At 38.0% G+C, this 16,726-nt stretch overlaps 1 protein-coding gene across 12 annotated transcripts in view; it reads right to left on the bottom strand.

Moving 5' to 3' along the window:
• Positions 1-3,175: 3,175 nt before the first annotated feature.
• The window catches only part of ACMSD (aminocarboxymuconate semialdehyde decarboxylase), a 46,624-nt gene continuing 33,073 nt past the window's right edge, over positions 3,176-16,726 (bottom strand). For all 12 annotated transcript variants that reach the window (XM_039386307.1, XM_039386298.1, XM_039386299.1 and 9 more), the window contains 7 exons: positions 14,500-14,549; positions 12,989-13,225; positions 11,001-11,094; positions 9,342-9,437; positions 8,696-8,868; positions 4,143-4,241; positions 3,176-3,933 (listed from right to left, as the gene is read on the bottom strand). In XM_039386307.1, coding sequence (XP_039242241.1) covers positions 3,871-3,933; positions 4,143-4,241; positions 8,696-8,868; positions 9,342-9,437; positions 11,001-11,094; positions 12,989-13,225; positions 14,500-14,549 — 812 coding nt within the window. In that variant the 3' untranslated portion in view covers positions 3,176-3,870. The remainder of the gene's footprint in view (positions 3,934-4,142; positions 4,242-8,695; positions 8,869-9,341; positions 9,438-11,000; positions 11,095-12,988; positions 13,226-14,499; positions 14,550-16,726) is intronic.

The raw sequence follows: 16,726 nt of genomic DNA, 5'->3' as shown, positions 1-16,726 counted from the left end.
GCCGATCTCGCGAGAGCGCCGGCCCCGCGCGCGCCCGCGGCCAACCATAGAGTGTCGCGGCAGAGCGGCCGCGCGCCCGCAGGTCACGTGTCCTGAGGGGCGGGGACAGGCGGTGGCCTTGGCTGCTGAGGATGCGGGGGAGCGTGGAATCGTGGAATCGTGGAATCCTTGCAAAATATGGAATATTCTTGAGAAAACATGTTCTTTGCTGTTTGATCTCTGTGTGCTGTATTGGAGTCTGGCTGAGCTGGAGTTCTTTCCCCCCGCAGCAGCCCTCACAATGCCGTGCTTTGCACTGGCAGCTGGAAGGGTGTCGATAACACACCGGTGTTTTGGCTCCCGCCGAGCACAGCACCAGCACTGTAACATTCCTCCCGGGAGGGGACCCAACCAGGCCAGCTGACCCAACCCAACCCAAAGGGATATTCCGTACCGTGTGACATCAGCTCAGATATAAAAGCTAAGGCAAGGAGCAAGAAGGCAGGCATTCACTGTCTCCAGTGGCTGCCTGCTAAGGAACCACTATGCGTGCTGAAGCCCTGCTTCTCGGGAAAGCGTCCGGACATCGCTGCTGATGGAAGTAGAGGATAAACATTATTTTTGGCTTCGCTTTTGCACGTGCAAGCTTTCGCTTTGCTTTCGCCTCAATAAACTGCCTTATCCCAACACACGAGTTGTTTTCCATCTTACTCTCCCTCCCCTTTACAGCTGGGAAGGGGAGTGATAGAGCGGCTGGGTGGGCACCTGGCGTCCCACCAAGGTCAACCCACCACAAATGCTTTCAAACCTAATCAACACTAAGGGAGATATAACCCATGAAACTGCCACCTAAAAGTGGTGCTTAAAAGGAAACCTCTAAGACTCCCATTTGTGAGTAGGTCAAGATGCTGGGTGCGTTGGTCATCATTTAGCCAAAATGCACACCGAGGTACCACTGCTACAGTTTATATGTCAACGTTACACAATTTTTCCTTTTTCTTCTCCACGTTCCCGTTACATATTCATGACATCTCCAACACTTGGAGAAGATGCATATGCTCACATCATAACAAACAGCAACTTGTCCAGTTCTCTCCCATGTTACACATCAGCTGCCTTAAAGAATTAAGATCACTTTCTAAACCTTTTGCCCATTCCTATTTCACCCTTAAATGATAACATGGTACCAAATGTTACTTTTACACAGATATTGTTAAGCCTCAACCTCATTCCCAGGTGGATCCAGGTCCCCAACCAGTGACAGCGCCTGTTGTAATTTGGAGCTGATCTTTGCCTTCCTATTTTTGTGTCTGTAAAAATCAAAGTACAGTGTTTTACCTCATTGTTTAAAACACTGTATAAAACTCATGGAGTTTGGGTGTTCAACTTACATTTATTATTTCTTCAGTAGTTGGTGGAGAATTAAGAATGTTCTCATCTGACTGTCATTAGAATTTTACATTAGCTTTGTTAATGAAAAGAAAAATGTAGGGAAGATTATATATATCCTTATCTTAAAAATCTTAACACATTGAGAAAAAATAGAATATCATTAAATAATGACAGTGCATAATGAATATGATTTATGCGGGGTATGCACATTAATTAACTGCCATGCAGAGTGCTGCAATCACCCATTCAGTCACAGGTTAAGGTAATTAAATACTGTTTTTGCTATTGGAGAGGTTTCAGACCTTGGTCCCCAAAGATGTAACATTGCATTCTCACTAACTTAACTTTTTTCATTCATAAAAAATTGAAGAATTAATCCAATTAAAATGTATTGGAAGAATCACAGTGTATTTTCCTCTTAAATCCATTTAAACATCTGCGAGAGTCATATACACTGAAGGGAAATAAGATTATATGAGAACGAAGTTGCCTTTCTACTTTGAAATTTAATTAAAACAATCTGATTGAAAAATCATATATTTAAGTAGCTTGATGCTTGTATGTGGCTATTTAAATAAAAAAGGTCAACAGAAGTCTTGTGAACCTGAGGACAATAAATATTGTTAGAGATATTTTCTAGGTCTTCTTTTTGTCTTACATAAAAACTTGGTATTCTAAACTGGTGACTTGCTGACTACTTCAGCTTCTGATGTCCACTAGTCTTTTATGGAATATATTTGGAGGAACAATATGGTAAAAATCCAAATGGAAGAGCTCAGTGTTGTGGTTTAACCCCGGAGGGCATCTCAGCCCCAGCAGCTGCTTGCTCACCCCTGGGGTGGGGCAGAGAATGGGAAGGGTAAAAGTGAGAAAACCTGTGGGTTGAGACAAAGACAGTTGAACAGGTAAAGCAAAAGCCATGCAAGTAAGCAAAGCAAACCAAGGAATCCATTCCCCACTCCCCATGGGCAGGCAGATGCTCAGCCATCCCTAGGAAATCTGGACTCCATCACATGTGATGGGGACTAGGGAAGAGGAACACCATCACTCCACACGTTCCCCCCCTTTCTCCTGCTCCTCCAGGTTTATATGCCGAGCATATAAACATCCTGTGCACCTCTAGCCCCCTTGCTGGTGGGCTGAGGAGCAGAAAAAGCCTTGGCTCTGTGTAATCTTTGCTCAGCAGTAGTGAAACAACCCCGTGTTATCAACACTGTTTCCAGCACAAATCCAAACCACAGCTCCATACCAGCTACTGTGAAGAAAACTAATTCTACCCCAGCCAAAACCGGCACCCAAGGAAAACAAAATGAACCTGCACAAACCACCTTTGTTTTTTTGGTGGATTTGACACTAAAGAAGGACAGAGTCTTCCTTGTAGTCCAACAGAAGCTGGTATCAGCAGGAATTGCTGATGCTCAGCATCCTTCAGGTTGAGCTTGTGGCAGTTTTGGCCAGAGCTAAAAAAACCTGCTGTCTAATACTATTTTGCCTGGAGTGTTCTAAAGCCTAAACAGAAGAATGGTGACACCACAGGTAGCCAGCAAATGTTCCCATAAGAACAAAGACTGTAAGTGCTCATCCACATTTTTCTGTCCGGTATAAAATCCTCTCGGGAGGAGGATGCCTGTGCACTCACTGGATAATAATGAAAACCCATTTCAATCAATAGGCTATAGAGTAAGCCATCTTCCCATTCTTATATCAGGACTCAATCTAATTAGAGCAATAACACTTCAACATTTAAAGTATCCAACCTTACTTTAGGAAGTATTTTTTAAGGAATAGAAAGAACATTAAACCATACTGTTGCTAAACACTAGTATTTATTTTGATAGTGACAGTGACATATCAAGTATTACCCACACAAAATACATCATTTCTGCACCTACAACCATATTGTCCAGATTGTTTCTGATGAATAAGTTGCCAGTGGTGTAGGTGGCAGCTGAAATGTAAAGTTCCCCACATAGACTTTTTCATCCTGTCACAACACTGACAAAGCATCAGTGCCCACCCTTGTAGTGCTGAGCTGAGTGTGACATGATGAACTTCCCAGCAGTGGATACAGACAAGTGTTACCTTTTATTGGGCACCAACAAAGTTCTGCTTAAATTCTGTTTTAAGATTCTTTCAAATTCTGTTTATTGCTCATAACAAAGACTGAAATGTAATGGGTACATAGTTTTCTCAGCTCTTTCCTTCCTGAGAATCAAGTCCTAATAACATGGCATTGATTATAATTCAGAGATTCTTATTACAACTGCAAAAGGTGAAATCTCTCCTTTATTATGAAAGCAGGGATTTCAGAGTTGTTTAAAACAGCCTAAATCCTCAAATGCACAGCAATACCTGTGCATACTCATTTCCAGTACCTATGGGAGACTGTTAGATGCTTGTCAAATTTCTTTTTCACCTGTACAATTGCACATGGCAACAGAAGCATCCCGAAGGATCCAGCATTGTTTCCATAGTTTAGCCTCTTTAGTATCTTCATAATTATTCAAATTGTTTTCTGCTAAGACTCAAAAATTCCAGAGCATTTCCAGCCTTGAGTTTATCCTGTAAAAACAAAACACATATATATGCTTGTGCTTAACTCATATTTAACTCAAATGCTTTTACTTGTGCTTTAAAAGGAATTGCTGCAACTAGAGTAGAGGGCCTCTTCCAGTCTCTGCAGAAATCAGTGTACTACACTGAGTTTTCAGTGTTCTATCTCATGTCTCAAACTAGAGAGGGAAAAAACCCCTCTAATGTAAAGATCATACCTTCAGTTTATGGTCAAAATCATCCATCGAATCAATCAATTTTCCAGGTTCCAGTTCCCCAAGTGGGAAAGGGTAATCTGTCCCCAAAATGACTTTGTCCTGGTAATAAAAAAATTTGTACACTTTGTAGTAACATTGAACAACAGAGTTGCCTTCTGGAATTTATAATAAACCACAGGAAATTGCATGTATGTATTGGAGTGATTAGTTATGAAAGTGAATATGAAGATAATAACTTCCATTAGGGAAAGAACAAAGCTTGAAAACAATGGTTCAAGAGTTTATTGGGTGAATTTAAGCTTGAAAAAATTGCAGGTTATTTGTTAATAATTTTTGTGGTGCCTAACTGAAGTTTGAGGTATTTTTATTCTGATATACAAAAAGTTCAAAATGCAAATCCCAGGCCCATGGCATGACAGTCTGTTGCTCGGGTGAATAAAAGACAAATAGGAATTTCCTACTTGAATTGATTTTCTGTGATGCTGGTTAGAAATGTAACAAAGAGGCATCTATTGTTCTCCTACACTGCTTATACCACTGTTGCAAGTAGTTTGCCTAAAATGCAATGATTAATTTTGGTTGTGTTGCCATAATTAAATAGCCAATAAAGGACACACAGAATTCTCCCTTCTGATTTTTGACTTATTCACTGCATGCTCTGCACTGTTGTGTGCAGTGCAAAATGTGTATGAGACTTTTTGACACATTTCTTTAAGAATCTAAGGAAATTCTCCACCAAACTCAGAAAATGTGCTTGGATTTGCATTCCTGAATTTGAAATTTTTATCTACATACACACAGACACACAAAAACTTAAACTTACATATGTGTGAGAAGAACATGTAACAAGAAACACAAAGCAATCAAAATTACCTTTGGTGTGATACCTTGAAAGTTGTAATAATGGCAAAGTGACACTACTTAAAGTATGATACAATGTAGAATTACTACAAACACTGACATTAAAAGAGTATTTAATTTAATTTAACTGGTATTCAGCTTCAGATTACAAAACCTAAATCTCATTTACAAAATTTCAGATATTTCTGGAAGTCTGTAACTTTTTTTAAATGTCAATGGCTTTAACTGGGACTGGATATTAACTGTGCATTTGAAACATGTACCTGAGAATATGAGTGACATGATATGATTTATTTCTGAAAGAAAGTCTATGAAAAGAAAATTCAATAAAAATCTGCATGCAACGTTCCTGTTATCAGAGATGAAAAGAAATAGGCACATCCTTGACAGGGCCACATTGTTATGGGCTCACTTTCACCCTGGAGTGATATTTCCCCATTTTATCTGCCTTGGCGAGTGCATACTGCCAACTCTCCCGATTTTATTAAAAGTCTGTTTTTCTTTAAGTTTCATCTCCTGAAGACATGAATATTTGAAAACCACAGTTTTCATTAAAAAATATGTTTTGAAATGTGTCATGAATTTGAAGTCAAGCTGATAAATATGGGACACTTTTTATAATGTTTGAACTCTATTACCAATAATGACATATGGTGAAGAAAACATCATTCAATTATTTTTTGAAATGCTTTGTTTTTTCTAGTTGCCAAATGCTTTTTGTTTTTAAATTGTTTAACCTCCAGTAGATGTCAGCCAAGAGTCTCTGGAAGAATCTACACAAACCTTTACCCAAAATCCAACCAGGAGATATTCTATTGTTCTGTCCTATATTGATGTGTTATAATTTATTATGGAAGACCTGCTAAAAGATTAATATAGGAGAATTTATATGCCCTGTCTAATAAATCAATTTCTGAGTGTAGATGAAACAAAATATTTTTAAGCTTTTAAGCTTCAAAATATATTCTTTTATTTATAATATTCAATTAAATACCAAGACATTTTATTCAGATAGGAAAAAAAATATATGCCATCTACAAAAACCTCTAATTAATAAACATACCAGGTTTATATGAGAAAATGGATTTCTAAGCAGAGGAGAAGGAAATGCAGAATTTGCCCAGCTATTTACTAGGCAAGGTTAAGTAAGGCAGGAAGGCTTGTACATCCTTGTTTATGCCTCCTATATACCAAACCAGAAAGAAATCCCACAACCTCATTAGAATAATATATATTTTTCTTTTCCTCTCTATACAAATATATTTTTCTTTTCCTCTATTTGAAAGTGTTTCACAAGTGTTTGAAAACTAATCATGGGATCTATTCCTTAGTAGTAAAATTAAGAACTGTAAATTGATAGGAAAAATTTAGGAGCAGCATTCTGGCTGGTGATCTTAGGCTATTCATTTATACTCTTTGAGCTTCAGTTTTGTACCCATCTATAAAACAGGGATTGGAATACCTGTCTTTAGCAACCAGCCTCAGAGAAGTCTTGTGAAGCCTTTGCAGATAAATAATGCTCCTAGCATAAGAGATGTACTATTATATTATTCCAAAGCATATCAACAAAGTCAATTTTTCCTAGAAGAATTATGGTTTGATTCCTTAATTAGCACAGGTCTCTGTTTAGAAAGGTACATGGGATAATGATTAACCTCAGGGGACTCTTTTACTCCATAGAACTTTTTTTCACAGTAATAGGGACCTGAATCTGAAAATGAACCTCAAAGCTGGTTCACCTTAAGCATGAGTTTGCTCTCTTATATTGGTAAAAATTACCTTGAATCTCACCTTCTTTCCTACTATCAGAACACATCTCAAAAAAAAGGTCAGATTGCTACAACCAGTTCACCTCCAACTTCTGGCCAGAGGATGTTTTGCCTTTGGGCGATGGCTGTTGAGGAATCACCATGGGGAAGTTTTTGCAGAGATACACTGAATCATTTAATCCCATGTCAACCCAGTTCTTCACTTTTCATAGCCAGCATCATTAGGGATTTTGTGTTTATTTGTGTTCACCTCATCCCACCTCATCATGGGGGGAGCGAAGGACTGCAGCAATTTTGCAGTCCCACAAAGCTCCCAGAAATGTGTATTTCTGCTTCCTTTAGCTGGGATGGGCTCCAATTAACCTGCACCTAAAACAAAGAAGGCGTGAACTTCACTGTCCATGACTCACCACAGATGTCACTGGATTTTAGTATTCATCAGCTCAAAGCCAACACGTTACATTCTGGTGCCAGGTAGTGGCTGTTCCCTGAGGACCCAGAGCCATGTCTAAGCACATCCCCTTCCTGCACAGCTCTTAGCCATCCTCTGGAGAGCTGTCCTATTTCAAACCTTCAGCTCAGAAAGTTACAGTGTCATCTTCAAGACTCAATCACATTGTTTTTAGCCCAGAATTTATTAATCTTACATGTGTTATCCTGCCAACACACGACTGCACTGAAAGCACTGAGATATTTGGTGTTTCTTTAAGCGTTTGACTCATGGAAGGGTATTATGTAAGAATATCAACTTTCATTAGAAAAAAAGGGAGCTTTTTAATCTTCATGGTTATAAAGTAAAGTTTGAAAATGTCATGTGAATGTTTTTTTCCCAAGGATAAGATGCCTTAGGCTATGAAAAAGAGAAAGTTTTCCTGAGTGTTAAAAAGCACTTATGTTTTGGGTATCTGACTCATAACTTTACAGCACTAGAGTTCCACCTGATGTCTCATTGCTTGAGCTCAGAATACTCAGAGGAGAATTAAAGAGGACACCATCATTCTGTGTAGTATGCTGGCCAAATTTATTGCATTTAGAAACTTAATTTCAGAAGGCTGTTGACAAAAGAAACAAGACACCAGAGAGGTTAATGCTGAGTGACTTTTAGATTATCAAATTACAATGTCATCTCTCTCTCCTCAAAGAACTAAATTTCAGTTGCAAAGACTAATCATGATTAAGGGCCAGAGTCTATGTGTAACTTCTCGAGATGAAAGGTAGAAAAAGTAAAGTGTGGTGCAAAGACTGCAGCTTTCCCACAACAACAATAGTTTAGAACAGCCTTGAGATGCAAAGCTGACTCTAAAGCAGAACTGCTCTGAGACTTGCCGAGCTACACAAGTTCAAATAGAAAAGAGTTAAATTAGTCAGCAATGAATTAAGCATCCTGTTGTACTTTCCCTCCTTTGGTCTTGACATCCACGGGTCAGCTTAACAGATTCAGACTAGAAACAGAATCTGTGAGTCTCAGCCGTGCTGAGTCACACAGCTGCTGATTTACCAAGGTCTGTAGAACAATGGGAAAACATGTCTCCCAACATTATAAAATGCATAAAAAGAGATAAGCCAGTGATCTTTTCTCCTTGCACAGGCAATTTAAAATTCAAGAGCTACACTCATCCCTCTGTACCATAACTGCATGTAGAACAAATATTTGGATGAATGTGGTCTAGATTTGGGGAGATTTCTCAGAAAAGGAATAACAGAGGCAAGTGCTGAACTGTTACTCCATGAGCCTTTGGATGTCTTGTAAAATAGACATGCACATGTCTATTTACTCTATACAGTAAAAATATGGCAGAAACCCATCAGTGTATTTCACTGGGTGAAGTTGTTGTCTTCTTCCTGTTTTCTTCTTCTCTTATTTTGCTGTTTCATAGAGAATTAAATAATGACTCACCCTCTTCTGGAAGCATTAAAACTCACCTCTCCTATGACACTTGTTAACAGCCTTAGTGCACCAGGGTCATGGACAAGAGAGTCTGTGTAAAATGAGCCAAGGTATTTCTTTGGATCCACCTTGTTATCCATCGCACACAAGTCAGGGCGCACGTTGAATCCATGGGAGATTCTCCCCACTGTGTATGGAAAAGCTCCACCTGCAAGAAGAAATTTTCAACAACAGCAGCTGAAAATAACGTAGGAGGGAAAAAAAAAAGCCACATTATCACCAAAGACCCACAAGTTTTACTGTCAGCTACTTAGAAAGTGCTCTGCACCAGTAATTTTTTATTCCTTTCCCTTCGTTAACTTCTTTCTCTATTGTCCTCACTTCTTCACTACTGTGATGTCCAAATTCCTCCTGCTGCTTCTTTGTCCCTTTCCTTAAATCATCTCCTGTCTCTCTTTCCTCCTTGTTTCCCTTAAAGGGTATTTTAGCAGTTCAAACCCTGTTTGACACAGGCTAGGCAGTGTTCATAGAAGCAGCTGATCTGGCAGGTCTGGGGTAATAGTGCTCAGCTGGTGGCAGCCTTAAAGTGCTTGAACGCTTCAACCTTAGCTGGGGTACCAGAAAATACAGCTGTAACACGCTTAGCTAAAGAACTGGAGTTTCACATGCCACATTACTCACCTCCATGTGCAAAGCAAACTTTCAGCTTAGGAAATTTTTCAAAAATTCCACCCATAATCATGGAGCAAATGGCCATGGTTGTTTCTGTTGGCATGCCTAGGAACAAAAACAGTGTAATTGTATAAGAGTTTCACTTTTCCAATTTCCTCCTAGATTTTTAAATGTTATCTGAATTTTCTTCCATTAGCCTTGAGCCTACTGAAAAAAATAATAGTTACAGGGCACCTGCCAAAGGTTTCACATTATTACTATTAGAGGGACACAGAGCTGAACTTTAAGTAAATGAAATGAAGATGCAGGACTGGAAGTTCAGATGTTCTGAATTCTAAGTCCAGTTTTTACTCTACAGCACCAGGACAGATGACAGGCAGGTTGGGTATGTCCTGAAATACACAATACAGGCTTTATTCCCGTTATCCTAGCTCAAAGAGTAGTCTGGAATATGCCAGCTTCTCACCTGTGCTTCTGGAGTCCTCTTTTGTGAAAAGGGGGGCAGATGTATTGGTGGATATTCCAACAGAGATTTGGGGTTTAGTTATGACATGATGCCAGTTCCTACAGTTTTGAAATAACCTCTCTCTCTCTTTGCCATGGCTAAGTTGGATGGTCAGCGTTAGGAACATAACAGCAATTTAGGTTGCTACAGCAGGCCTCAATTTATGGGTTTACCCAACATACTTAGAATATTGTGCCATCTAAACATCTAACTTCAGACATCCAACTTAAAGTTAGGAAATGAGTTCCCCTCATCTCTGGGAGAAACAATACCCATCCAGCTCAAAAAGCTGTTTTTTTCATTAATGTTTTACCATACGCTCAGATGTAAAGCCTTGTAAGTCTTTGTAAGAAAATATTTTATTTATACTTTGTTAAGTAAATGCAATAATTTTATTCTCTTTTTAAATCTGCATTGTTGAGCCTGCTCTCATTAAGATTAATTAAACTTGTTTTAAGATACTGCACTAGTGATTGGGACAGCAAGATTTTCCAGTGCATACTGCAGAACATATATTATATGTATATTGTGTATGTTTTTCAGAACTGAAGTAAGTGCAAAACCATGCAAACCAAAACTATGCAAAATAGGGTCAGTGAGGGTGGAATGAGGTCTAAACATTTTGAGGTAGCAGAATAACCCTCCTCCTGTTATTCACTGTTGTTCTGATGTACCATCAGATGGGGAAAAACCAGGAACTAGATAATGCCCTGTATCTGCGGAGTGCTTTCAAAGTACATGCTCTTCCAGCTAAAGTTGATGTAAAGTTAGACTGATTTCCTCTCTGGCTAACCTATTTCTAGGAAATAATCCACTAAATTCTAGGAAGTAATGTTTGTTTCCTCCTATTATTTTTGAGGAGCTCATTTCTGAGACTGTTCATTTTTCCTTAGTCATCTGCTTTTTGTATTGAAGACAAAAGGGAATACTATGTTATGTTGCAAAGCTGAATAATTTTAATTCTAAGTATTTAAAAGTTAGGCAAACTGAACAAGCTTAAAGCCAAACGAATTTACACAATAGACTTAATCGTACTACCTGATTAAAAAAAAGGTTTGATAGAAAATCCATTTTTTATCTGCACTAGTACTTTACTTTGCAACAATCTGCTGAGCATAATCCAATTTATAAATTTAGGCTAAGCAAAGTCAATATACACTTACCTATTAGCCAAGGAAACCAATATTTGGACATCCTCCCATCTATCTGCATGTCCCAGGGATGCACAAAGAGACAGCAATTCAATTTTTCAGCAGCCTGCAGCAAAAGAAAAAGTCTAAATCTTGACTATATATTATACCAAAATACATCTTTTTTTCTTAATCATATTTTAAAATTACCTGCAAACCTGTACTGAGCAGTAGTACTAGTATGAAAATAAGCTCACAAGTAAGAACTATGAGTAATAGTTGCTTATATTTACTCCTCTGGGCCATAGTCTGAAGTCCTTACTCAGATTCAAAGTTCTTTCTGTGACCACAGATTGGAAATATAGATGATAATATCTTTTTAGTAAGCCAAATGTTCCTCAGATTAATGCAGGACAAAAATGGTTTTCCATCCATGTTTTTCAGCCATCCTGAAGTAAAAAACTCAGTTCAAGCAAAAACTTCTTTGGTTTCTTTATATATATGAGGATGAATTCTCATAATATTTTATGGAACAATTTTAGGATGGTTTTGCAGAATTGTTCCAGCTGCATTCAGGAATTTTCATGTGAGTTGCACTACTTTGTCCCCTTTGGCCTTCTGCCTGGCTTTAAAGAAAAGTTAAAAATATTCCTAATCTATCCTAAGAGTTCCAAATATGGCTGTGTTCTGATCAGGAATCCATTTCCATGCAAGTATATTAATTTTTCCAAAATTATTGACATCTCAGGAAAGGAAAACAGAAGAACAATGACAGATGCTGACCCTGACTGAGTAATTGAACTATTTGCTTAAATTTAAATATATAATCATCAGAGTCATTCATATGCTAAACCAGGATTTAACAGCTTCGTTTTGTCAGATGTATTTCTGGACCTCCTCTTGTTGCTAAGGAGATTATCACACATTTGAAAAAGTTTGATTTTGTTTACCCACACATGCATAAATAAAGCTGCAACTTTTGGGTTGTGGGGAGTAATTGCCATCTACATTTGTAAACTAAAAATAGCGATTCAATTACTGTCTTGGTAGATTGACAAGAGTTCATTGTCAAATATGGCTTAATTTCCCAATCTGTATTGTCCAGGGAGGTAACTTCCTACATTGTGAAGAAGGTACAGTGTAAGAGAGAGATCCCAGTACAAGAGGGGGATCCCAGCACCAGAGACATGGAGTTACTGGAGGGAGTCCAAAGATGATGAAGGGACTGAGCATCTCTCCTGTAAGGAAGTGCTGAACAGGGGGTTGGACCAGATGGCCTCCAGAGGACCCTCCCAACATCAGCCATGCTAAGATTCCATTAATGTGGGCATCTACATCTGATAACTGACTGTTTATGTCCATAAAAACAAACAGTCCAGGTGCTGCACTAACAGAATTCTTGGATAAATTGAGCATCCTGAAATATGACCTCTGTGGCTCAGTTTCAAGCAGACAGCTCTAATAACTTGAGAAACAGATGCAGAATGTACATTGATTAAAGCTGTAATTTAGACAAATGACCATCCTCATCTGGACCCCAGGCTATTTAAGAAATTCAATATAAAAATTCATTTTATAATCAGTGCATTGTTTGGAACCTTTGGTCCTATTTACATAATTCCATGTGGTGTTTCGGCTCTATAGGTATCTCTGATCATCTCTGGGATTTTATCAATTATTTCAATAGGATTAGATACAGCAACTTGAACCCGAATGCAAAGAGTGCAGAAGTGCTTTATTTGATACTGTACTTACCCTCACAAACCAAAAAGGCAACTCTACAGTGAGAACTCATATAAGAAAAAAAAAAATTGTTACTCATTATTATAAAATATGTTTCAGAATGTTTTGTGTTGTATTATTGTAATTATATCCTATAATGAATTGCCGTAAGCTGAGTCTCTCTGATCACTAAGCAGATTAGAAGGCTCAAACCATGACTGAATGTGCTCCAAGATATTTTTAGACAGAGTTCCACATCACAGAATTCCCCCCAAAGAAGGAAAGAAATGGTTACTCACAGCATAAACATCGTACAGCTCTGGGGCATTCAGGTCCCACTCGTTGACATGGGATCCTATTTGCACTCCAGGAAATCCCAGCTCCTTCACACAGCGATGCATTTCCTTCACAGCCAGGTCTGGAGCTTGCAGGGGTAACGTGCCCAGACCCACAAACCTCTTGGGGTACTTCTTTACTGTAGCAGCCAAGTCATTGTTTAATATCTGGGCTAGGTCTAAAGTATCCTGAGGTTTGGCCTGGTAAGATATTAAGCAGAGTAGTACATTAAAATATAGTTCTCAAATGTTATCACCTTTGGAAGATGTTGGATAAATGTCACTGCAAACAACTGAGAGACAGGGTTTAAGCCTAAGTTTGCTTTACGGTTCTGAATAGATGGAAACCTGCAGGACTAAATTCTACCTCACTTTAAAACCTCTGGGTGCAGTTCTGCTTCTTGTCTTGAATATTTTATCAACTGCTGTTGCCTTTGCTGCTCAATAGGAGTGTAATAAAGCCCAGATTGCTGATGCATTTTAAGTATCTGGTCTTTTGTGTAAACCAGTCCCCTGTTTCTGTTTATCCCAATGCAAAAACCTCAGTATATAATTTTTAAACATAGCAATGAATATTTACTCTCCTATTACTGGAGCTGAAGAAATAAAAAAAAGAAATGCGAGATGCTGCAGCATGAGCATTCTACAGAGAAAACTTGGACAAACTTCTCTAACATTTAGAATGAGATAATGGTCATAATTCCAATAAGAGAAGTGCAATATCCATTGAATCAATCTCCATTTCCCCCCCAGTAAGTATTTAAAGGAAGATATTCCCTTAGACACCAGAGTAAAGTTTTAAAGAGATGTTGCTCAACAAGAAATTCTGAAAATTGGTGGTACTACTTATTTGTGGGCTTAACCCAATGGTTTTAATGTAACATATCTGTTTACATATAACATCTTGACTTGTACACATCACTAAATAATCAAACTGAGAATGTATTTAGAACAGCATTTTGCTACGATTTATGTTCTCAGCCTGTTTTTATTTCTTTGAAGCATTAAAGATCACCATGCAAGGAACGTATTAACTTAAATTTACTACTGAATTTTAAGATTCAAATATTCCAGGTCCCCGAGCCCTGTGCCACATTTAAAAGAAAGTGGGACAAGACCACAAATATATCTTTTATATATTTGGGTTTTTTTCACGAGAAAATACTGTTTGATGTCTAACTTTCATGGAATCTGTACATATATGTCTCCCCATTTTCAGCTGCCCCCACAAGAGAAGAGATCCAGCTGCTGTCTCCTTCTTTCCCACCGTGTGTACTCCGGGGTGGAGCTTTGCCAGGACACCCTACTGGCTCTTCTGACACCTGCACTGCTTTTGCCTTCTTCAGAGCAGAACAACTCCCTGTTTACCTCAGTGATCTCGTGACTACTTCAGTCACCTCATTCACAGGAAGATGCATGTACATTCTAAAAGCTGTGCTACACGTGAATTACAAAACACGGTAGTAGGAACTTACCCAGTAGCTGAACATCACAGGGACTGTGGAAAGGGCTTGGACTGTGACCCCTGAATAAGAAAAAGCAGTTATTAATGTTTCCTTTTGTTTGTTTGTTTGTGATAAAAGATAAAGACTTTTGGTTTGAAAGGCAGAAGGTAAAAGTTTTATGATAAGAAACACTGATTTAAGTGACATGGATAGATTTTTTTTTAAATTATGGATCATAGTAATAAATTTTGTAATGTAGCAGTTTATTAAGATTTGAACATATTTGGTAAGTAGAAAGAAAGAGAACACTTTCCTACTCATACTAGATTGTTTGTGAAATTAAGTATTTTGATTTTAGAAATATTTAGTAGGCACATGTACAATCAACTAAAATAGCAATTTAATGTTACTCTCACAAAAATGAATGCGACATTAAACCAACAGAATGCCATAAGTTAAGTTTACTCTGTCATACATATTTAATAAATAAATAAGTGATTTTGCTCTAAGATTAAAAATATTATGTTAACAATGGTTGGTAAACAATGTTTACCCAAGTGTTCCACAAAGCTATATCGTGTTAGGTTTCATTCATCCTGTGTCTGGGTTATTGAGGTTGTAAGTATAAGAAAATCTGCCTGTTTTCAGAAATAACTTTAATGTTTGCAATAAAGAGAATTAAGTCCATGTTGTTTTGTTTCTGTTCAGACACAAATCTATACCATAACTTCGTGTGTGACAGATCACAGGAATAAAAGCAACAAACCTAGCAGACAAACAACAAAAGAAACAATGGGTAATAATTAGGACTTCACTAAATATTTACATGCAAAACTTTTTTTTTTACATTTTAGGTCTGATTGTAATATTTATGCACTTTCTTCTGAGACAATGACCTTGCCAAAGCACTCCAATGTTTAACAAAATGATTCTCAACAGTTAGGCAGGAAACTGGCTCAGATTCTTCCAAGATGTGATTAATATTATGTACAGCAGCAATGGTTTGGGTTAAGGATTAGGTCTGCAAAATTACATGTTTACCAAAGTGCAGCCTAAATTGTGTTATCCACCAATATGGACACTTGATTGGTGTGTTTGAGGACATCCACCATGTTGTCCACAATGAGTGTTGTATCTGGTTTCAATCCATTTTTACACTTCTGAGCAAATTTAACATAAAGCCTGAAGGCAGATTTCCAAGCTGAACTTCCTAGACAGTGGCTTTAGGAAGAATTAGAATCAGCACAGAAAAACCTCTACTTTATATCCTCTTCAGAGGATTTTACAAAGGAGAAAATAACAAGAAAAGGCAGTTAGGATGAACTAATATACTTTCTCTAACAAAACTGTGATGATTTGTGTCGCAGAACTGTGATGTTAATTACCTTTACAGCTTGTTTTATTGAATTACCTGGATAGCTTATTTTATTGAGTGGATCAAGACAGAGATGTGCACACCAATTAGACCCAGGACATATGATTATGAGAACTAATTGAGTCTCTTTGGTCCATTGGATACCATTTCTTATTACTGGCAAGATTTCTTGGACAATGCACAAAGAAAGTCTTTTAGCAACCAACCTCAAAGTTATTTCTCTGAGTTAATAATACCTTTTAGTGACTGATTCTAGTTTTGTTCAGCTGGGAGACTCCTTATATCTTTGTCCCAAAATTATGCCATGTTCGGAGATTAAATTTTTGGGTATACTTTATCTTGGCCTGTGTTACAGAAAATGCTCTTTAAACTGAGTAGCTACAACTTTCTAAACCAAAAAGGAGTAAATGTGGCCCATAGTCTTAATTATTAGTTGAGCAGTAAGAATGAAAAACACCAAGGCCTTTTTTTTGTCCCACTGAATTGGCTGATGTCTGTGTCTCTGGAGTGCTGTAATAAAGGGGGACGTTTTTAGGGCACAAGTCACCAGATGGTGCTGTAACACATAGGTTTAGATTTTTTTTTTTTACCAAGCAAGCACGGTTCAATTTGAGGAGAAATATTGTGGTGTTGGTTTTATGATACACTTTCTATTCTGGAGAGCTCTTGCAGAAATTTGAAAAAAAAAATTGCTCCTGTGTTTTCCCTTTGCCTACAGCAAATAGATGGGGTAGAACTGTTTTGTAGAAACTTGCCTTTAGTGTTGAGGGAAATATCTGAAAGGGAAAGAGGCCCAAAGGCTATTTGTGATCCACATTGTAGTTGAATGACTCGGTAATCCCCAAAATCCCTGAGCTAACTCAGAGAAAGATTACAGTCTAG

The sequence above is a fragment of the Pipra filicauda genome, unplaced genomic scaffold, assembly GCF_003945595.2.
Source record: "Pipra filicauda isolate LSUMZ 115617 unplaced genomic scaffold, ASM394559v2 scaffold47_size6085603_pilon, whole genome shotgun sequence".
Lineage (NCBI taxonomy): Eukaryota > Metazoa > Chordata > Aves > Passeriformes > Pipridae > Pipra > Pipra filicauda.
The sequence above is the reverse complement of the archived record's forward strand: the minus strand, read 5'-3'. Positions and strand labels throughout refer to the sequence as shown.